The sequence below is a fragment of the Bacillus rossius genome, chromosome 1 (genome assembly GCF_032445375.1).
Source record: "Bacillus rossius redtenbacheri isolate Brsri chromosome 1, Brsri_v3, whole genome shotgun sequence".
Taxonomy (NCBI): domain Eukaryota; kingdom Metazoa; phylum Arthropoda; class Insecta; order Phasmatodea; family Bacillidae; genus Bacillus; species Bacillus rossius.
Window position 1 is genome coordinate 378,587,569 of NC_086330.1, and position 24,839 is coordinate 378,612,407.

Here is a 24,839-nt window from a genome sequence, read left to right on the forward strand (position 1 = left end):
AATAATATTCAAATTATTTCACAACACACAAAACCTCACTAATTGTTTAAAAAAAAAAAAAAAAAATCTGTATTTTGATTCACACACTTATCCATGTATATATATATATTTATTTAAGATAATAGCACACATATATGAAGGAAAAAGGCAAAAAAATATATATATAAATATAAATAACATACACACCAACATTTTTGACCAAATTGTGGCAAATCAAAACTGCTATAGTTTTTCTGTAATAATAACGAAAAAATATGCATCATCATTTATTATCAGTTTTGTGTTATATGTTTATGCAGCTAAGAAAAGGGTCTGGGTAAAATATTAAAACTTTTACTAATAAAAATTTAAAAGTGTTTCTCGACAAAAATAATAACGGATTAACGATTTCTCCACATTATTGAACGTCAAAATAGTTTAATTAGGAAAACACTGTAGTGAAGTTAAAAACTGACAGTAACAATAAACTCGGAGCGAACTAAAGACGGCTGTGCAGTGTGACCTAGTGTCCAGGGTCAGCAACCAAACTCAACCAAAAAAAACCTGACGACGAGTGGCTAAGTTAGTGAACAACATGTGCCGAAACATGGAACACCATAGTTGAGACCTTTCACTGCATTTTAACTTGAGATGGTTAAGAACTAGTTAAAAATTAAAAACAACATACCTGAAAAAAAATTGGTAATAGTGACAGCACCTCATAGTTAAATGTAACTAAACGTTAAACATCTCGTAGGAAACTGAAAATAAATATGTACTTTCAAGTGAGAAATCCTTTGAATTTGAGGTACCTACTTTATGAGGTTCCAGTGATATGCAGTACATTTCTATCAATGTGTCAAATTTTATCTTACTAAATCTAATACGTAATTGTTTCTAAACATGTGATTGATGGATGCAGGAATCTATAGCTTACATTATCACCATATAGGCCCAAAATCTAACAACAATTTGACAACTTAATTAGTATGTTCATTATCAATTGACAATTATAACTTCCATAATCAATGAAATCAGTACTAAAGTAGCACGTAATAAACTAAATGATCTAGGAAAGAAATCATAGTTTCTCCGATTGTCATACATACAATATAATTAGTAGTGGTGCACCGATATGACTTTACCGATTACCGATTATGAGAGCAATAATCGGCAGATACCGATTCAGTTACCGATTATAATGAGAAAATTTTTTTAAGTGTAATAATGCATACAAATTTTTTTATTCCCATGTGAATTTAATAACAAGATTAGGTAAAATTGAGAATACAGCTATAATAACAGTATAAAAATATATAAAATACACTATTAAGTCATTGAAAATTGTAAATTAAATTAACTTCTATTTATATTTGTTATTGTAAACAACTTGAACTACAGTCTAATAATTGTAATTTACAATGGGTAAGTTTTTGTTAGAGGTGGGTGGAAAAATATCAACCCGATACTTTGGCACTGATACGCACCTGTATCAGGAACGGCAAACGAGTACATTTGAAAAGTATCAAGTACTTTAGTATCAGTTCAGAATTCGCCTGGAACAACACCACGGCCAATGTGCGCAGAACCCGATCGCAGATGACGGTCACTTGGGCCTTTGAATATATATACTGTATAGAAGTCAGGTTAAAATTTCTAATACGGTTTTGAGGTAGTTGGTTAATTCACCGCCGCAATCGCCACCATCTCTATGGCATCGACTTGTGGTGGTCCCTAGCGGACAAGTGTCCAACTCTTCAAACACCCCTTCCCCCTCCCGTTGAACGACGTTGAGCTGCAGTGAATGATAGGTGGGGGGTGCGGGGAATGACAGCGGGCGACAGAGCTGCGCTCTAACGAGTAAATAACAACTAAGACGATAAAGGGCGTTACGGCAGCGCACTGCAGCGGTGAAGTTCCCAAGCTGCTCATCATACGCTTCTGAAAAACGTAGAGTAAATCCTATCAACTCGCGACTTCTATACAGTATATATATTCATTGCTTGGGCGGAGCTTGTGAAAGGGGAGGGAGCAGGAACGACGAATAAGGGATAAAGGGAAAGAATGTAGGGGAGGAAGCGCAGGGGAAGGCGTTGAAGGAGCGGCGCAAAGCGAAATTGTTACGAGTCGTTTGGTTATTGTCCCACATCAAAGTACGCTCAGTGCGCAGTGCGTGCACAGTCTCGTTCAATAATAAAACTAATGAAATTTTAATATTAAAAAGTACATTAATACAAGATATAATATTTATATTTGTGCACCTAACAGCTATGAAAATGCAAATAAATTCTCGGTTGACACTAATAACAGATGTAATCAACATATGGACTTTTTTTTCCGAAAACAATTAGTAACTAGTGTTTTCATACATTAAAAGATTACAATTTTATCAAAAATTAAAAATAAAAAAAAAACATACGTACATTAGTGAGCATACTATATCAATGTTTACGTTTCAAATGTTTCTTCAGATTAGTCGATGATGATTTATAACTCAGTTTTTGTTTACACAAATTACAATTAGCAAACTCATTATTTTCCGTAAAAAAATTCCACACAAATGAAGTCTTTTTCCTGCACTTATCCATTCCTTATTTCACTATAAAGACACTAACTACAAAACATGACAGCCCGCAACAATGTACATGGTGGTTATTAATACACGGCCAGGACGAACTGCAGTGAATGTTGAAATGATTGATACTGGCTGTATCAGGCGGGCATGAGAGTAACAGAGGTAGAGAATTACCGGGCGTGATAAATAATGTATCAGAGACACCGATACCTTTTTACGCTGGTGATGACGGCACGGAGGATGTGTACTCTAACGAGAATGCTGATACCTTGTCGCTTCCTGGGACCGCTACTGCTCTGATACAAAAGTATCAGATACTTGTATCTAGGTACATTACTGTATCAGTATCAGGTTGGAACAGATACCGAAAATTGCTGTAACAACCACCTCTAGTTTTTGTTGCGCAAACTAGCATTATTATCGACTATCAAATAAGGTTGCATCGAGAAATTACCGTTTAACAATGTAAACATGTTGCTTTATTTTGTTCACTTGGGTTTATAGAAAAATGTTTACACACTTCACTTTTTTTTCTCCCTACTCGCCATCTCACTATAATTATATATAAATGACTCAAAACCAATTCTGGCACATGTAATTTTATTTATGTTGACTGAATATATAAAATTATAAATACTTTTACACTTTTCACGTCACATACAAATAACACAACAACGGATAATGTTACCAAAGATACCCATAACGAGTTTGTAAAACCCAGTGATAAACTCTAGAAGGTATCGGGACCACAATTTTGAACCGCTACTACGACTTGAAAAGATCGATTGGCATAGAATCCACTGTAACTGCTTGTGGTATTTTGATTGCGTGCCATCTATTTTACGTCTCTGGTTTGATGTACAAGGCCACTAAACAAAAGACAGAACAAAAGACAAAACGTAAATAAACGTGTAGGAAAAACGTATTTTTTATTGTTCGAGGCAATGAGATTTATTAAATTTAACGAAATATATGTAATCATCATATGACGGAGTTAGATGAATTTTGTAAAATATACAAATATTACCGTATTTCGTCCTAAAATGTGTAACAAAATATTACACGGTAAAAACCTACTTAATTACGCCGGGACGTTGATAATCGGCAAAGTAATCGTTAAGATAATCGCCGATTACGATTAATCGGTAAGTACTCATAATCACCGATTACGATTCATCGGTATCCGCATCGGTGCACCACTAATAATTAGGTACTTATGTACTTGTAGAGATATTTATCACCATTTATATGACATTTTACAATCTAAAAGTCTTTAAACACAGTCAAAACAATTAACACTATAACCAATAGAGTACATACTGCTTTCTGAACAGAAGAGAGAGAAATGTGATGACAGTATGTAAAAATTCAAACCAGTTCAATACCTGCATAGCAAAACATCTAATTCAGATACGGAGATTTGGGCCTCACAATGTAGGACTTTTTTTACATTTTGAGTTGCACATTCAGCCAGACTATAGGCATGATTGGATATTAATATCTTAGACATGCCTATGTTTTCACATCTCTGTAAAAGCCTGATTAATAAAAAAAAAAAACATACCTCTCAAAAAATTTAATCCGTGATTACAACCATGACAGTCCGCTAACATTGACACTAACGAGTGCTCAAAGCTAAGTCTTGTTCCGCGATGAGCCATGACGTGCAACGCGAACGCTGTACAATGATATACGGCTTAGCACTCTTTGGAAAAACCAAGATGACGGGACGTAAACCCCCCACCTTTAAAAAAAAAAAAAGCACACAGGTAATCAGAAACGGGAGCTACCGCTTTCTTACGGTGTTAGCTCTGCGCTCGTGGCAGACGCAGGGCGACCTTCACAGGATGATCTCGTTCTTGAAGCTCCTCGTCAGCTCCTTGTACGGCAGCACGATGGAGTTGAGCAGGATCACCTCTGCCGGCACCGTCACGCTGCAGCCTGCGGCAGGAGAGGTCCGCACATCTCACTTCACAGTGCCCTTTCCTGTTGGTTCTCAGGGGGGTTGTCCATAAGGTAGGTTTACGGACGATAACTTTACGCGATAACGTCATAAGAAAACGTTGATGAAAAACTGCAAACTTTTTAATTTTCAAATATTATTTACAGTTTTTGCAAATTTAATTTAAATATAATCACGAACAATTACGTAGTTGAAAAGCCCGCCTTAACCTGTTCGATATCATAGAAGATTCTCTCGCACGGTGGTCGGCCGGTTCTTGCACGCTCGCCTCAGGCGGAACGTGACAATTTTTCGTGCATGCAGCCGGCGTGCGTCAATTTATAAGACATTATCACGTCAAAAAAGAATAAACACGAAGGAGCAAAGACATTGTCGCGCTACAAAAATTTAACAGGATCTTTGAAATTAAGTGCCAGGACTTGGGGACACTGGGCATTTGCCACGCACACTGGTGGAAGGGGATGCCTACTCGACTGTCCTGTTATCTTTGAAAGATTTGTGCAATGGGAGTGCATGTTTTGATGTAAGTTTTTGGATATAAAAAAAAACCAAAAGACAATAAACACAAATTAAGCAAAAAATTGCTGTTGTCAACAGGATATAAACACCACAAAATATTCGTAACAGGAATATTTTGTGGTGTTTATATCCTGTTGACAACAGCAATTTTTTGCTTAGTTTCTGTTTTTGTCTTTTGGGTATTTTTTTATTTTTTAGTTTTCTTCTACAGAAAAAGTGCTTAGCAATGGCGTATGTCAAAAAACTTACATCAAGTCAACTGTCCTGGTTAGTGGTTTTGAAATCTGGATTCTGGGTTGTTCTAGTGGGCCGTAAGGGAGGGACTTAAGGCCCCCGCCTACCCGGGCACACACACGGTGCGCAGAGCTTCAGGAAAAACATCGCGATTTCAAAACTACTCAAGATATCTGCATGGGGTCTGTTAACGAAAAGCATTTAAGAGTTCACTGAGGGCCGAAAAATACTTTTGATTTTGGATTAAGTTTTTTAAGTGTATTTTATTTTTATAAGAGTTAAAATGGCTAAGACGCAAGTTTTCACAGTAATTCTTAGGCGTAAAACAACCAGTGCAGATTCTTGAAAGCACTTAAGGGACTTGCATTACACCTTTATCTTCATTTCTCCGCCGTATAATGTTACGGTCACCGCTCATATGCACTGGGAGAAGACAGCGCGCCAGTCCAGAGGAGACACCGCGCTAGAAGCACCAGCGAGCGTCGCGCTTATCATCCCGCCTCACTAACACACATACACCCCTGACGAGGCGGGCCCCTTAAGGGGGTGCTTGCCATGGGTTGGGACTTACTGACTACTGACGGGGCTTCAACCCTCTGGAAAACGAGCTGTTAAGAGCTCTCGGTGATGGGAGAAAAATAAAGTATAGTGTCTGAGGATCGAGATGTACTCACTGTCCACAGTCAGTCTTGAGAACATGTAAGTCTCAGTTGCATGTCGATCTAGGGAGATTATTTAACTGATAATAAGTTTTAATTTAAAATTTTACTAAGATAAATGATAAGTCCAACCGCCATGTTTTAGCTGATAAGCAGGTGAGACACACTACTAAGTTCTCAATATATTCAAGTGTTGATTTTTACTACATGAGCAAATAAGTTATCTGGAGAGCTATTTTACTAAAATTTGAAAATGTGTAAGACTGCTCTCTTGTAAACAAGTAGTTTTGTTAAAGTAATAATAAATGTTTATTTTTCATAGAACAGTGAGTTAATTTTAATTTATTTTTAAGCCATTGATATTTTTTTATCCCACCACTGTCCTGCAGAGGACAGAAACAAGATCCCATAGTACTACAACTTTTGTCTGAACTAGTGGTTAAATTTTCCACTAGATAAAAATTAAAATAAAAGAGTTGTTCTACTGTATTTGAAGGATGAGTTACGTTTTGCCCCTGAGAAATAAGAATTGCGCCGTTGATCGACGAATTAAAAAAAAGTTGCAAAGCTTGCTGGCCGACACACACACATCACATTCATTCTAATAATGTAGTTATTTAACACAGGATGCTCAACTTGTTCTTAACAATTTACAATAGACACTTATTGCTTGGACAGTAATGTAGTTAAAAAAAAAGGTGAATAACGTACAGTTTTTATTTAATAAAAAAGGCGCAAGATTCTTAGATGTTAAAAATGTTTCAGTAGAAACAAATTTACGTATGGTGTGATTCTGATGGCATACTAAATTTTGAGAGATTATCAAACTTTGCTCACGCACAGAAAAGTTTGTATAGTGACGGATGATGCGGGAACCACCCAGCGTGGAGCGAGCGCCTACCCAGGATGGTGATGGAGGGGTTGAGGCGCCCGTCGCGGTTGAAGAGGGCGCGGTTGTCCATCTTGGCGAAGGGCTTGTTGGGGTTGGGGTCGCAGGGCGTGCCCTCCACCCGCGCCCACCGGCCCACCCGGGACAGCCGCCCCACGATGCTGTGCAGCACCAGGCTGTGGTCGGCGATGCTGGCGCCAGACAGCACGATGGACTCCCTGACGCGCACGCCCGGCCCGATCGACGCGCTGCTGCCGATGCTCACGTTGGGCCCCAGCTGCGGCACCACCCGTCACTCGTCACACACGCGTCCACCTGACACACTCTTGAACTAATAACGTTCTCAGGCTTTCTCTGGCACTGTCCGAAGCAGCTCGGCTTCTGGGTTGTAGCCGCGTCGCTTGGCGAACAATTTCACCGGCGTTTCGGTCGACGTTGCAGTCGCCTACAGTAGGTAACTGCTCCCTGATGATGGCGACTGCAATGTCGACCGAAACGTCTGTGGAATCATTCGCCAAGGACACGGCTACAACCCAGAAGCCCAGCTATTTTTTGACTTGAACTAAATGAAACATAAAACATTGCGTACCTCCTGCACATTATTTACCGTTTATTTCGTTTTTTCACATGGCCCCACCAAAAGTCTAGGGACTTTTAGCGGTGGGCACAACAAATACAAACAATGAACACCGCCACAAATAGCAAAATAAAAGAACAAACAAAACAAAACAAGCACATAGATACTTGAAAAATAAGTAACATATAGTATGATGACGTAAAATAACACAAAAAAAGACTTGAGCACATAAACAATAACTTGAATGTACAAATATTTTAATTACTGAAAATTCAGATTAAATTTACTTGAGTTTGAAATTTACCTATAAATAATATCATTGTCACTGTGGACTGTACATAAGCTGATAAGCAACTATTGCATTGGGGCACTACTCTAAGGCTTGTATTATCTATAATATATGTACATAGTTTCAATGGATTTTGGAATTGCAAAAGTTATTTATCAAAGAGTGAGTCTAAATAATCTCTGCGATTTGAAAGTGAAAAAGTAGGTTGGAGAAAATTCTTTAGAATTATTAGTTTGTTAATTTTGTTTTGAATGTCTTCTATTTTTTCACTATCAGATATGTTAATGCTATGCCAAATGAATGAGCAGTATTCCATCTGATTAACGCCAAATAAAGTGAGAGAATAGAATTGGAATTAGTAGCATAAACTTAATTAAGGCAAAGGTTCTTCAGGACTGAAAATTAAATATTCTACGAGTTGATGTAAGTATAATTTAGAATCTAATATGATGTCAAGTTCTGTTAAGATAGTTTTGGAAATTGAAGCATTATCTAATTTATAGTCATAGTTTGGAGGTTTATATTTTCTGGTAAAAAAAATATTATTATAGCATTTTTATTATTTTCGAGTACCCTCTTTTATCGCATAATCGTCGCACGCGCGTAATCGTCGCACCTATATTTTTGGCCATCAAAATTGGGATAAAAAACTTCTCGCTTAGACGTCGAATGATGTTTTCGGTCCCGCTATTAGATGCCGAGCGCTTCGTGTAGGTATCTTTTCAGTATAGAACGATGTATTTTAAAGTAGAAATCTAATATTTATTCGGAAATCACCACTTACTTATTTAATTAATAGAAATACGAAGTTGTCTGACATGTATATTTTCTTTTAAAGACATTTTTAAATGTTATGTATTATCTTTATCTGATCGTATGCGTCGCCACAGTGTACCGGTGTAGATATCTATTCTGTATAAAACAATGTAATTTAAAGTAGAAAACTAATATTTATTCGGACATTACCACTTACTTATTTAATTAACGGAAATACGAAGTTGTCTGACGTGTAAATTTTCTTTTAAAGACGTTTTTAAACATTATTTCCTTTATCTGATCATCTGCGTCGCCGCGGTGTACCGCTTATGAACATGTAGCCAGCGCTAGTTGGCATCATTCATGTTTCGTTATGTTGCTTCGCGTATAGAGCGCGCGCACGTAGTTGAATGTTGATATCTCGCCGATTGCATGCAGCGAGCGCTCTGTCAGGTGCCGAGTTAACTACATTTGATGGCCCACATTCTTTCATGGTAAATGTGTACTACGGCAATAGTTACGCGTTAGTTCACGTCGCAGATTCAAGTGGCCTGCGTTCGCGTTACAGTTTGGGTTTTCTATTTAAAGTTGAAGAAAGGATTTTGTTTAATTAATTATTAATATAAATTGTTTGCGTGCTCTTGTGTACTCCACTATTTTTTTTTAAATAAACATACTTTCCATGATCAGGTTTTTTATGAATAACTTTACCTAACAAAATTTTTTTTCCCCTCATAATCGTCGCACCCCTACTTTTCAAACTTGATTTTAGAATAAAATATGTGAAGATTATGCGAGAAAACACAGTAAGTACTAATTTTTTTTGCACCACATATTACCTAATTTCAGTTATGTCATTTTATTTTAAATTAGTAGACAGTGTACAGTTTGGGGAGTACAAATAAGAATTAGAAAATGTATTAGTCTGTAATTCTTACTTGTACTCCCCAAAAACCAAAATTTAACTCTTGACAGCTAACTATGCAAAAAGTACGTTATGGATGTATGTTAATTTCCTTATAACTAAAGCATTCAAAAAGTCTCCATATTTACCAGTGTCAAATTTAAATATAAAATAATGAACTGAAATGGGAGATTAAGGTACTGTCTCACACAGACAGGTAATCATTTCATTTTCATTGCATTACTTTGCTCTAAGGGCTATTTATGTAATTTAATCACGTAAGTTTAATTAGTTTTTCGGTAGCTAGTTTTCTCTCTGAATATTTAGTAAACATTACTCGCGAGCTGTAAAACGCCACACAAAAAAGATAATAGTTACAAACACGAAACACTTTACACCCATTTCATACATATGCAATGCAAGACAGGTATCACTATAAGTTTACAGATCTAATTGTAATCTAATAGTAATGACAAGAAAATGACAAAACACCAACACATTGTGAGACAGACTCATCAGAAGTCTTCCGGACACGCGGTGTGCAGAGCTCTAGAAGAAACAACGTGACTTGAAAACTGCTCACGATATCCGAGTGCTGCGTGCATGCGAAAAGCATTTAAAATACACTGAGGGCGGATGAGTAAATTCTGTTTCCATATTTAATTTTTTAACTGAATACTTAGGATGATAAGGGCTAAAAAGTATTTTTTTGGAATCATTTTAAGGCATGAAACATCCCGTACAGATTGTTAAAAACACTCAAGGGCACTTGCATTAAAACTTTATTTTCATTTCTTCGCCATTTAAAGTTACGATTACTGCTCCAAATATATAGTTGTCCTATACACGACAAGGAGACTGCTTACCAATTCAGAACCTCGTGCTTAGAGGTGAATTCGTACTAGAAGCACCAGCAAGTATCACACTTATTATTCCTGACTAGGTGGGCCCTTAAATGTAATCTGCAATCAGGGAAGTAATTTGTACGTGATATTAGTTCAAATTTTAGTAAGGGCTAGCAGTGTAACTGCAGTAAATGTAAATTCAATATGGGTAAAGAAACCAATTTAAATCATTTTAATAACTTTTACCAAACGTTTCATGAAATTTCATACACATACTATATGCAAACATAGACATTAAGTCAATATTAGTATTTATCTAATGTGTAGATGTCACCAAGATAATAGTGGACTCTAATACTGTCAAAAATCACCAACAAAATCACACAAAATAAATACAGGACAAGTAATGAATACATATGAATGAGAACGTACGCACAAATGTGCACACCAACTGAAAAATACTGTGATTACTTGAGAAATAAAATCTGTTTCCATTTTCATCTAACATCAGATTCTTAACATGATGTAAAATTTAGAATCCTATCTCCTTAAGTTGCAGATGGCGAACTATATTTTGGACTTGATAACGTCTTATAAATCGATGAACGCCGGTTGCACGCAAAAAAAAAATCATGACTTATTGTCACGTTCCGCCTGAACTGAGCGTGCAAGAACAGGCCAACCACTGTGCGAGAAAAATCTTCTATAATATCAAACAGGTTAAGGTGGGCCTTTTTAACTAATTGTTCGTGATTATATATTTAAAAAAAATTATTTGAATTAAATTTGCAAAAAAAACTGTAAATAAATAATTGAAAATTAAAAAAAAGTACGCAATTTTCCATCAACGTTTTCCTTATGACGTTATCACGTAAAATTATCGCCCGTAAACCGACTTTACAGACAATTTTTTTTTTTTTTTTTTTTTTAAAAAAGGAAGGCAGTATCTTTTAAAATGTATTAAAACATGAGATTTTTTTTAAAACCTTTCAGTCCATTCGTCCTCCGAAGTGGACAATATTTGTGTCTCAACGATACATGGAGTTTATGAAACATTTGAATTTGCGGGTTAAGGTGAGCCCACATTCTAGTGCACATCGTGTACTTTAAGGCTATGAAGTAAACACACACATTTTTTAAAACTTTTACTAACTATTATAAAATAATTATACGTTAATATAATAGTGATTATGGTATAAGATTATTACCGCACAAATGAAAAGTTTAGTTATAGTAAGAAAAAAATTTAAATTAGGTATGTCATATGATTTGACAAAGTGTGACTGAAAGGGTTGGAGATGTCAGTAAAGGAACGCTCGCGAGAGCCGGCGACTCACGGTGGCCGTGTGGTGCACCGAGGCGGACGGGTGTATGTGCACGTCCCCCAGCACCTGGCACGAGCCCGGCCCGCGCCGCGCCAGCCGCTCGCCGCGCCGGCTGCGGTACAGCTCCAGGTAGTGGCGGTTGGCGTAGATGGCGGCGCCGGCCGTCTTGACCTGCGACCACCACCGGGCCGTCTGCAGGGCGAACAGGCGGCCCGTGCCCGCGAGCGGCATCAGCACGTCTCGCTCCAGCTGGATCGCCTCCTTGCCGTCGCCCGCCCCCTCGCTGCGACACACCACACGCTCGTCGCCTCCCTGCCAGCTGCCGACCAGGTCTCGGGTACAGAAATAAACTCGTTTGTCACTGTTTTTAATTAATTTTGAATTAGAATTGAAAACAAACCAGCGAAAGCCACATGGCACTATGATCTGAGAATAAAAAATGTGTATGCATTAGAGGTTATGTACTTCTTCGACTCAAACGCATCGTTAACATCAAAATAATAGTTGGACAGTACAGCATCCTTACACAGGACAAAAACAAAGTCGCTTCCCGCTGTCTGTCTGTCCCTGTGTATGATTAGATGTTTTAAAACCACGCAACAGATTTTGATGCAGTTTTTTTTTATGTATAGAGTGATTCAAGAGGAAGGTTCATATGAATAACACATTCATAATTATAGTGGAGAAACACTGATAATTTTAGAGGTTTCTAATGTGATGTCGTAAATAAACACATTTTTTTTTTGCGCTTACATTTGTAAACGCTGGCTGAACACTACGAGATAAGATGAAAATAATGGACTACAGTATTGTACACCTTAAAAAGGTCTACAAAAAAGTCCCCGATCGTATATGTCTATCTCTTAGGGATAACAAACAATAGCCATTTTTTATCCTTTACTTTTTACGAGAAATAATGGCTTATTTACGAAGCGATTTTAAGCAATACAGCATAAATCTTTATCCGATTAAGTACCTTAAATACATTGTGCATTTAATATAGATCAATATGGCCCTTTACAGCATGTAATTTAAATGAATATTTTCGAAGATATTACATATTTAAAATGCAGGGACATAGTGGTTGCGGCGGTACCGGCCGGGGGGCAGGTATATAAAGACATTCTGTAGTACATTTAGTATCAGCATTGCACCCGTGCGAAGCCGGGGCGGGTCGCTAACTTGTCATTATAAAGAGCTCCAACAAAGTGGTAAATACGGGACACCCATGTACGTCCTAACAGACGCAACATCTGCGCTCCTATCACGCACCAGTATGGAGCGGAATGCTGGGAAGCTGGGAACTCACGTGTAGAACTCCTGCTGCCGGGCATTGAAGGCGGACGCGATGGTGTGGAAGAGCTCCGGCGAGCACAGGTACACGCCGCAGTTGATGAGCGTCGACACGAACGTCGACGGCTTCTCGACGTAGTGCGTCACCTCGTGGGAGTCCTTGTCCTGCACGATGCAGCCGAAGTGGACGGACTGCTGGCGCGTCGCCTCCGTCGTCAGCATCGTCATCTGCGTCGCGACACAAACCCCTCAGCTTCCAGACACTCTCCTCCGGGTCGGCACACACAGCCTGGTTGGTGAAACGGGATGAACAGAATCAGTCCGCCCAAAGATTTATCATGTATATCTTTGGTTTAAATATTTATTGACGTGACAACGTCTAATAAATCGATGAACGCCGGCTGCACGCACGAAAAAGTGTCCCGTTGCGCACATTGTCCCGTTACGCTCATTGTAAGCTTGCGCCGCATCTATCTCTCTTCCACTCGATTGGAACAACCATCGATTTGACTTTTTCGAGGCACATCAAACTTGAAACACTCCCATTTGTTTCCTACTTTTCCTATCATCGTCCTATCCTTAACAGAATAACACGGATTGGAAGAAGTTAAGTAGCAAACATGTATAAAAGTTATAGTTAAAATAATCTCTTTGTTAAAGTAATAAACATATTTGAATTAATGAGTGCAAATAAAAGTAAATTTATCAATTAAATTGTAGATTTCATTTCACTCCTTCTTTGTATCCATACAAAATAGTGATAATTCAATAAACATGATTCAATTTTATTCATAAAAATATGCAATCATTTCATCAATGTTTTGTTATGACATTGTCACGTTAAACTATCGTCCGTAAACCGACTTTACAGACAACCAATTTTTTTAAAATGAATTTCAATGAAGAATTTGTGGCTAAAGATTCTTTGAGCAGAATAAGTCTATTCACCCCACTGTTTCCACTCGCCCCGTTTCACGGTAATTGGTAACTGTTAAATATGAGCACCCATCGCCTTACAACTGTGTGAACTACAGTCGATACTAATTCATCTACTGGTTAGAAACAAATATTTAGAAAAAAAAATCAATTATGAGTTTTTATTAAGTGCTAATAATGACAAGAACTGAGGTGCTGATTTAACACAGTAACTTTTCTCAAAACAATATTATTGAAAATTTATATTCTTAGTGATTTAATTTCGCAACACATTTTCTCCAGGTTCTATATCTATTTGTTGATTGATAACTTCCAAGTTCTGAATGTACACAATATAAATTGGTATTTTTATATTGGAACACATCTAGTTGTATAACCAACAGTCTTTAAGGGAAAGGAATGCTAACATATTTAACTAAAACTAGACATACAAGCAAAGCCACCAAAAACAACTGGTATATTATTATAATTTGATTTTGGTTTGACATCCTGTTAAAGAGGACATTAAGAGATGGATATACCTACTTAACATCATGGTTCCTGTACTAAGGAAGAACTCAGCTATGGCTTACAGCAATGAACCGTCACAGTAGTGGCCTGAGACGCTTTAGGGAAACAACGGAAAACTGAAACAAGCATGAAATGACAAGGATTCGAACCCAGCTTTTAACTCTCGCACCAGCTCTCTTGACAGCACTTGGATCTGAACACAAGTCTAGGTGAAACTGAACTCAGATTAGAATGAAATCCCTATGTAGGATAGACACTGTGAGCGGACAGTGCTTCAACGTGCAATACTGCACAGGGTTGCTTCAAAGCTTGAAATTCCAAAATTCCCTGGCGTTTACAGTGTTTCCAGATCTGAACCTACAAGTTTCCCTGACAATCCAGACACAAACTCTCACGTGACCCACTTTGGTTTCTTTAAAATGTGTCACCTTAGCAGAATTAATGCCATTTTAGATAGATACATGTGTTTGTATACAAATGCTATAGATCCACCTAAAGCTATTGAATGTATGCGATCGAACTTGTATGTAAGCATCCAGAAATGATTTTACCCCCTTTGTGTTTACAGTAAAAAGACCAGAGTTTCAGGAAAAAGAAAATCAACAAAATTTCATGGTTAATAAACTTTAGAGCAGTTTTGTAGGCACCTGAACGTTGGCAGAAATGGTATATTTTCGGTTCAATTTTGTCGTCACGAGAAAAATTTACAGCTATATATTTGGTGATTTCCCTAACTTTTCCAGGTATTTCCGGAGCATTTTAATTTCCCCGATTTTTTCCTGTTTCCTATACCTATAGCAACCCTGCTGCAGGATAAAACGTTTGAAAACACTTTTTTCAATTCCCTGAGTTTTCCCTGCCTGTGTGAACCCTGACAGACACATCAAACATGCAAAGTACCTCCATAGCCAAACAGCATCCTTGAAAAAATGGCAAGAGTATCCAAGTGGCATACCAATGGCTTGTTTCCTTTTTGTTTATGAAACTCCAACATTTCCACCAACGGGAAGTCGGCGCACACGTCTCCGTTCAGGATGAAGAATTCTTCGGGGGAACCCAGTCTGATCTGGTCTCGGAAATGATATATTCCTCCGGCAGTTCCTAAGGCCATGAACTCTTGCAGATATCTGACAACAGCCGCATACCAACTACGTTAGTCATCTTCGTGGTGATAACTTGTAAATTATCATACTGTGAAACACTAACAATTACTAAAAGTAAAAAAAAGGGATCTTGATCAAAATTATAATATTCATCTCAACCTCAACTTATTTATTATTGAAAATTATTCTTGAAGTAATGATGAAAAAAATTCACGAAGATATAAACCTGTACACAGCGTGTACATTACTCACTAGGTGATTAAACTTAAAACAAACATTGAAGGGCACATCCAGAGGGGCAAAAAAGAAATACAACAGAAAATGATGTACACACATAAATATTTTTTGAAAAATTTAATAACAATCTTGAATGGTTTTCAACACTTTAGAAGAAATAGAGGCACTGCCCCAAATGTGAGAAGTCATAAGAAAAATAAACTAGCTGGGTACACCCATGTAAAAATAAACTGAGATGGGTATACCCAAGTAAACATAAACTGAGCTGGATACACCCACATAAAAATAAACTGAGCTGGATACACCCACATAAACATAAACTGAGCTGGATACACCCACTTAAAAATAAACTGAGCTGAGTACACCCACGGAAAAACTAATGTAAATTTTAAGAGATCTACATGTTAGCAGTTTGTTAAAACAACTCACCTGTTTCCTAATTCTACCAGCCTAAGCACAAATGTTGTAGCATTTAGTGTCACATACAAAACTTACGAATAGAGCAAATGAGTATTATTGTAATTGACTAGGCACCTGCCAAGTCAGGGGTGTATCTGTGTCGGCGAGGCGGGATGATAAGCGCGACGCTCGCTGGTGCTTCTAGCGCGGTGTCTCCTCTGGACTGGCGCGCAGTCTTCTCCCAGTGCACATGAGCGGTGACCGTAACATTATATGGCCGAGAAATGAAGATAAAAGGGTAAGTCCTTTGAGTGCTTTCAAGACTCTGTACCGGATGTTTCATGCCTCAAAATTATTCTGAAATGCAGTTTTCAATACGTGTGGTTTATTCTGAGGCCTGGCTGTGCACACCATATGATTGCCAGGTGGTGCAACAGAAGAACGTTGACTCAAATTCTGGATGACCTGGGTTTGAATCCTAGTACGGTCAATTTGATTTTGATTCCCTGTGGCAAAACGGCTCTTAAACGTAGGCTAACGTAGTTTTCTTTCCCAATTTTCTAGTTCTGGAAGCGACGCCAGACACCAACACAAATCATCCTCTCTTTTCCCCGGGGCTCTGGCCTTCAGCTGACTTCTTCAGAGGGAATTCCTCTCGCGCTGAATCTCCCGAAACACTTCAGCTTAAAGGCTATATTTTTTTCTTTTTTTTTTCAGGATTGCTAGGGACCGAAAATTAAATCACGGATTCATTTAGAGACATGCTAATTTAGCTATACTTGAACCAATGCTATTGTTATCTTTAAAAGATTTGTGCAATGGGAGTGCATGACTTGATGTAAGTTTTTGGACATACGCCATTGCTAAGAACTTTTTCTGTTGAAGAAAAACTAATAAATAAAATAAATAAATAAAAATAAAAATACTCAAAAAAAAAAAAAAAACAAAAAAAAAAACACAAAATTAAGCAAACAATTGCTGTTGTCAACAAGGATATGAACACCACAAAATATTCCGAAACAGGAATATGGTCAGCAAACAAAGAAAAAACAAAGAAAAATGTACTAAGAGAACGAAAAAATCCCCACAAATGATGACAACACAAAAATATTGAAACCCAAAATAATTCAGCACAACAGTTGAAGCGAGACAAAAAAAAAAAAAAAAAAAGTAAAGGTAAAACTATTGTATTTGTTTGTTTTTTCGTTTTTTTTTTTTTTTTTTTTTTTTTTTTTTTTTTTTTTTTTTTGTCTCGCTTCAACTGTTGTGCTGAATTATTTTGGGTTTCAATATTTTTGTGTTGTCATAATTTGTGGGGATTTTTTCGTTCTCTTAGTACATTTTTCTTTGTTTTTTCTTTGTTTGCTGACCATATTCCTGTTTCAGAATATTTTGTGGTGTTCATATCCTTGTTGACAACAGCAATTGTTTGCTTAATTTTGTGTTTTTTTTTTTTTTTGAGTATTTTTATTTTTATTTATTTATTTTATTTATTAGTTTTTCTTCAACAGAAAAAGTTCTTAGCAATGGCGTATGTCCAAAAACTTACATCAAGTAACCAATGCTATTGTTTCACTGTCGGCCAATTAGAGACCCTCAATCAAGTAGGTATCGAATCATGACTCTCCAAGCTGGACTCCTCTTGACTACGTATGCATAATCAAGCAGTTTTTAAGAGTTTTCATTGGTCGACAACAAGGTCACATCCTTTGGCGGGTTACACTTAATTGGGTAAGCCCAAATAAAATATGTACACATTTATAAAAAAAATTAAGTTTATTATAAAATTTATGTCAATTTTATCTGAATATGAACTTGAACTATAAGGCTAAAAAATAACCAGTGTATTTTCTTTTGTATAAAATAATTTACATTTACGGGATCACGACCTCGGACAGCTGACAAGCAGACCGCACTGCACGAATGACCCTGGAGTGAAGATGGTGAACAGAGTGCATGGCCAGTTGGCCACCACACATGCACACCAAGTGTTGTCTCGTCACTGACTGTCCTTCCTTGTCAAAACAACTGTCCCAAACACATGTTTGCATCTAGAACCTTTTGGATGTGACAGAAAACACTACCTACATCTATTCGTATTTTAATGTCAAAATTCAATGGTTTTGTTAGTAGCATGTTCAAAAACTGTGCCCTGACAAGAATTATGTATTTTTTAGAATTTTTTTAACAAAAGTATTAGCCTATTGCAATATCATAATTATTTATACATACCGTTGGTACGAGTACAGTCTACAATGCTTGTCATTGGTGCAATCTTTAGTCTTAATAGGAGGAGTTGATTGGTACGCATAATCGTAGAATGCTAACGGAATGAATTGGATGTAATCCAAGTGTTATGGCTGCAGCTAGCCAATCACCAACTGTGTACCGACTATGAGAATAAAAACTACTTACAAAAACCCAGCAGTAGAGAGCCCCGCCCAAATTCAGATTCTGACTGCCTGCACTGAAGGGTGGTTTTCTCCCAATGCAGTTTTCAGTTTTCACCCCCACACAAGGCCAATTTTGGGCAGTTTCTGGGCAAAAACTTTCCCCATTTTCTCCCCTTTAAAATCATTACACTGATTAGTAATTAGCATTAAGCTGTTGCTCACCAGCATCTAAATCACAACTAAAATAATTACAAATAATGTAGGTAGCCTTAAGTATAATTCCATGTTAACTTTTACAAAAAAAGGTAATGTAATTTTGTGTGTCTATATATATATATATAATATGACTGTCATGACCTACAAATTCATTGAAGCCATGGTTTTACATTGGCAACAGGCAGAATAATGATCGTGAATAAACACTGACGAAACTCAGCCTACACAAGTTTTATTCTAGACCCCTTAAGTTCGAACTTAGCCATTACAACGAGTTTGTGATGTTAGACGTTTCCTTGAACCTTCTATGGCTGCTGGTATTTTTCTAGAGAATGATACGTAGTCCGCTGACTGAATTCATGACAGTTTTGGTTGTTGATAATTCCTAATTTTCTATGGAAATATTTCTACAAGATGCACGATTTAGCCAATAAGAAACTGTTTGGTGATGCTCCTACTAAATTAAATAATTGTGTTTTTTTTTTTAAATACTAGAGAATGCAATTAATTATGAACTGAACATGCTTATGAGAAAATTATCATAAATATCCAAATTTATAAGCAACTAACTGCAGTACCTGGTGTTGCCCGGGCTGAACAAAGGGTGAAGCTAACTTTTTTTTCGAAATCAGATACAGACATTTAAAAGTCAAGCATGCAAAATAATTGCTATCACTGGCAGAACCCAGCAGATGTTGTTCTGCTAGTGTAGGTATATATATTTACCTCTGTTATCTAAAATTGGATGGTCTGTATGTAAATCAAAATCCATAAAATACTGTAGAAAAAAGTTTAAAAATGAAAGATTACTGATACTCATAAAATTCCATTATCTAGCTAATGACTGACATGGGTTGCAATGCCTTATTAATTTTTTTTTCTTTTATATTTGTTTGAAGTAGGTACACACACACAAAGCATCTCACTAAGCAGACAGGTCTCGCCAAGAAGAAGGATAAGAAGTTGCCAAACCTTACTATATGACAGTGTGGCGGACATAGAGAAATGACACACACACACACACACACACACAGTTTTTATGTCTATGACCTATGATTTTCTGTTATAAAAAATGAATTTACCCATAGCAATCAGCTGAACCATATAGAAGTTGATGCACTGTAGCACTGTAGAGCCATACAGTGGCGAGTAAAAAAAAAATGGCGAGCATAAAAACCTTATTTATGACAAAAATGCTTTGATCCTCCAACTTGCATGGTGATTGGTCAAACAGAGCTGGGGTTTATCAACGTCATATATACCAAAATCCATTTATGTGTATGTGTATATATGTGTGTGTATGTAGATACACACACACACACATATACATATATATATATATATATATAGAGAGAGAGAGAGAGAGAGAGAGAGAAGGGGGTAGATTAAAAATATAAAAGGGCTTCAAATAAATTAACTAACAAGCTGCATAACCAAATACCGACGAAGATGTGAGAGAAATGTTGTGAAGCCTTTCATTGTGGCATACGAAGCAAGACAAGTCATGAAACGATCCCACAGTGTTGACTTTGTAATGATATATATATATATAATATTATATTTCACTTGCAATTGGGCATCCGCCCGGTGGCAAGGAGTTCCCACCCCCCAACTACCCTCACTCCTCCCCCCTCTGGAGCCTCCTTCGTAAGTCCTTCCCTCCTCCCAGATCCAGTGTCCTCCCCTCAAGCTCGTTCCACTCTCGCCCCGTCCTCACAAGGAATACCTGCCTTCCTCTCTCTGTCCGTCTCCATTCCCTCTGAATTTTCCACTCATGATCCCTCCTTCCTTGATACAGCCCTCTGTGCAACCTAGTTCCCAGCTTTCCCCAGCCCCCCTCCCCCCCACGAATTACCTTATTCATTCTCACCAGCCTTTCCACCTTCCTCCTTTCTTGCAGCGTGTCCCACCCCAGCTGCTTCATCATCACCGATGGTCTGTGAGTTTCCCCCATCCTGCCTTCGCCTTCCCTTCTCCTCCACATATTCGTTACCCATCTCGCTGCCTTGCGCTGCACCCTCTCCAACTCCTCAATTTCCTTCTCCACATAGGGGTCCCACACCACCGCGGCATACTCCAACACTGGCCGTACCAATGTCGCGTACGCCTTTTCCTTTACATTCCTACCTGTCCCTTTCAGTGTCCTGCTAAGCAGCCCTAACCCCATTCTGCCCTTCTTCACCACCTTCTTGACCTGCTTTCCCCACCCCAAGTCGTTCTGCAGGATCACTCCCAGGTACTTATACTCCTCAGCTTCCTGGATCACCTGTCCCTTCCAGCAGTACACTCTTCCCTCCACCCTTCTCTTCCTCGTGAACCTCACCACCTTTGTTTTCCCTACATTTATACCCATTTCGTTTTCCCTCGACCAGCACTCCAGTTTCTCCAAGTCCTCTGCCAGGTGCGCCCCTTCCCCCACAGTTTCATAGAGCACACAATCGTCCGCAAACAACCGCAGCCTACTTTTCAACCCCTCCCCTACATCATTCATCATGATCAGGAAGAGCAGGGGTCCCATGACACTTCCTTGTGGTAATACCCCTGACGTCACATTTCCCTCTTCTGACCATTCCTTACCCACTCTCACTCGCTGGATCCTTATACGTACCGAATATTAATTTTATATTCTTGTACCATTTCTGCTACAAACTGTGTAAGTTCTGATGCAGGGTAGTATCCAAGGATTAGAATTTCTCTCAAATTCGGCACAGCCACGCATGCTTCAATGTGATGCTGTATCATGGGCAGACCCGCTACAGGAAAAAGTGGCTTCGGTATGTCCAATGAAAGGGGCCGGAATCTGGTTCCTGAAACAAACACAGTAGCCACTTAATTGATAGATTCCTTGCCGACAAGTAAATATGATATGAAAACATTTTCACCGATTACCTTTTAAGGGCCCACCGATCAGTATAACCGCTTTTAGCATGGCTTTAATTTATTCAATTACTCTGTTAATCTCCGACGAAGTAATAAACACACTGTCTACGTTACAACTTGCAAGCCACGTACACGTACGTTGCCGTCAAAACAACACGTGGTAGAATCAGAACCGTGATATTTGTTGTATAGCCGTCGGTTAGTAGTTTTTTTTTTGTGTCTGTGATTTGTTACTTTTACAGTTTTTTTTTAATTTTTACACAATAATATATTGCAGCAAGGTATAAATAAATATATATAAATAATGCTGATTTATTTTAGGTTGCTGTAATACATCAACAGCGTTTGTATTGCCCTATCCAAATGTGTAAAACATTAAACTTCGGTTTTTCTTAAAACCAAATTCACCAACCCCGTTTAAGCGTTTTAACAAGACTTAACAATAATTAAGCGTAATTTAATAACGAATTGCACTTCACAAAATATTTACTTTTTTTTTAAGAAAGATAACCATTGCATAAATTTAACGACATATTTCAGTCGTTTAACTTCTTAAAATTAGTTTAGCACACACCAAAATGGACGCAGAAAAGTGTCAGCCGGTACTAGGAAGACGAAAACAAGACACCAAAATAACCTCAAATTTTTAAGAACGAATAAAATATTTAAATATGATGGTGATAATGATTTTAATCGTATTTTTAACTAAAGGCCCTGTCACACTGTCAAATATATTGTATCCAATAAATTGGACAACAAAATTGGAAGGGTGATTTTGGATGAAATACGTCTTCAAATATATTGTATTCAATATTATTTGACGAGCAATGTAAAATATATTTGAAGTCATTTCACACTATCAATTTTCTTTGAGTGAGCTCGTTTTACCAAACATTCTGTAGAGAACTGTAAATGACAGTATTTAGAATCAAAAACAAATTTTGGGTCAAGGAACGCGGGCTTTTTTAAGTAGGTTATATTCCAATTTAGGTATATTGTGATCATACACAGTTTAAAATTTACGTTTTCCAGGTGTTTGCAATGCCTGCATTAAGAGCATCAAAGTGTTTCAAAAGCTGTAGCTGTAATTGAAATTGTAGCAAGTCTCAGTAAACTAGAAGAGAAATCTAAGAAAAGGAAACGCAGATGGTGGACGAGACAGTGGATACTTTCCCGGCAAACAAATGGTGTTTTACCCCTTTTTGTTATGAACTTCGATACGAAGAAGCCGATTCATTTCCGAACTATGTAATAATGGATTCTGAAAGTTTTGATCTTCTTTCAATTGTGGAGTCTCGCATTGCAAAGAAGGATACTCATTTGTGCCAGTCTATACCAGCAAAGCAGAGGCTGGCAGTTACATTAAGATTTTTGGCGACAGGGGAATCATTTAAGTCCCTTTTGTTCTCTACAAGTATTCCACACAACACCATCTCAAAATTTTTACCTGAAATTTGTAGTGCAATTTATAGTGCTCTTCAAAAACAATATTTAAAGGTATGTTTAGTAAGAATAAAACATATAATTAAATGTAAATCTGCAAGTAGGCATATCCCTTCTCATTCCCGCTTGTTTTCTCACCCAACTAGCTGCTGTTGTATGGACACTTTCACTTGTATTTCATCAAAATTGTTCCTATACTTTAAAGTGAATGTGTTAATTTTTGCTGTGTTTAGAAATTGGCAATTTTGTTTTATTTTGAATTAAGTGTATTTACTGTTACAAACCTCAACCTGAGCCTTTAAGCTAACTTCACCTCAGTCACATTATCTCTTTAAAATAATTTTTTAACGAGATATTAGACCAGGTATGCTTGTTTCGTACAGCCTGGGAAGTATAGGCTTACTGACAAGGATCTGCTACACAAATATTTACATTCACGAAAAATGGTATTACTTTCAAAACTTAAATAATAATAATTGAACACGTAGGCAGAATTTTAATATTTCTAGGCCTTTCTTGCAAATCACCAGAGCTACTTGCTTACTCAGAGATGCTGCTTTAACATAAGTCAAGTACCATCTATTGTCAGGAAATTATGAGTCTATATTCCAGAAAATTCCAGACAATACTTACAGAGTAGCAGCTATTGTGAAATAAGGAGAACAATGACTTATAAGAAAGATTGATTGGGTAAGCCAAAATAATTTTAGTTACATTAAGTCTCTGAATTGAAATATTTTAAAATTTATTTTAGGTGTTATTAATTTGGATTTGTAGGTAAAAGTTCCGAAATGCATATCCTAGTTTTGATACCTCATTCCTGATGGCACATTTTGTACGCAATGCTTGCTGTTTTAATTTAGTATATCAACAATACCTGAACATAAGCAAAACTGGTATAGCAATCAAATAATGATCGTAAGTTGAATAGAAGATGTTTTCTGGTTTAAGGACCATAATACTATAACAAAACTACAGTAACTTCTTTTAGTCAAATATATTAACCTGCACTTCCGTACATAGCCTACAGATTCAATTGGAGGAAAATATACAATAACAATTATTCCAGCAGGAAATAAAATAGTATTAATTCAATTACTGCATTTATTTCCCATTCGCCATTGCTGATATTTAAACTATTACACTTCGGAAACGGAAACAAAAGCGGCCGCTTTATTTTAAATAACTCTGATTGGCTGATCCCATCCAACATCCAACATATTTTATAACCAGTCCTATACGTAAAATATTTGAAGGAAACTCTAGACATTCAATCTCTCAAATAAACATGGCTGCGATAGTAACGTTTAACGTGACGTCACAACCCTCAAAGATATTGGATCCAACATATTGGAAGGTGTTGGAAGCTAAAATTTGACAGTGTGACAGATGTGCTAAAGGAAATTAAACCGTTGTTTGTGTTTCCATCAAATAATTGGTACATATATTATATTTATGAATACATATTTCCAATATACATTTATGTGATTGTTTTAAAATAAATAAATCCGTATTCTAATTTTCAATTAAATACTTTAATTTTGATTATGATAAATGTTATAAGCATCCGAAATAATTTGATAAAGCACCTCATTTCACACATTTGTAAAAATATATGTGTCAAACTAAAGTGTCTAAGAACAGAAATAATTATATTAATAATAATTATATAATTTTTTTTAAAAAATTAAAATATTTTTCTTTTTTTCTGAACTTTATTTGACGCCGTACCTCTTTTGACAGTAAGGACTGGTCCCACCCCGAAAAGTACGTTTTACCCCTGGCGGAAAGCACTCTCCAACCAGACTATACTAGTCAGAGAAGCCATAATTTTAATATACAATGAACTAATAAAAACAGTGTGTGTTGGCCAATAATGAAATTTAATTTTTTAGTTAATCCAATACTGTTAATT

The 24,839-nt window shown here is 37.1% G+C and overlaps 1 protein-coding gene across 2 annotated transcripts in view; it reads right to left on the reverse strand.

Moving 5' to 3' along the window:
• LOC134528564 (mannose-1-phosphate guanyltransferase alpha-A) overlaps positions 1 to 21,652 on the reverse strand; it is a 57,574-nt gene extending 35,922 nt beyond the window's left edge. For both annotated transcript variants that reach the window (XM_063362297.1, XM_063362298.1), the window contains exons 1-7: positions 21,491 to 21,652; positions 21,210 to 21,408; positions 15,209 to 15,380; positions 12,824 to 13,035; positions 11,527 to 11,797; positions 6,831 to 7,095; positions 4,356 to 4,495 (exon numbers count right to left, since the gene is read on the reverse strand). In XM_063362297.1, coding sequence (XP_063218367.1) covers positions 4,395 to 4,495; positions 6,831 to 7,095; positions 11,527 to 11,797; positions 12,824 to 13,035; positions 15,209 to 15,380; positions 21,210 to 21,408; positions 21,491 to 21,530 — 1,260 coding nt within the window. In that variant the 5' untranslated portion in view covers positions 21,531 to 21,652 and the 3' untranslated portion in view covers positions 4,356 to 4,394. The remainder of the gene's footprint in view (positions 1 to 4,355; positions 4,496 to 6,830; positions 7,096 to 11,526; positions 11,798 to 12,823; positions 13,036 to 15,208; positions 15,381 to 21,209; positions 21,409 to 21,490) is intronic.
• Positions 21,653 to 24,839: the final 3,187 nt, after the last annotated feature.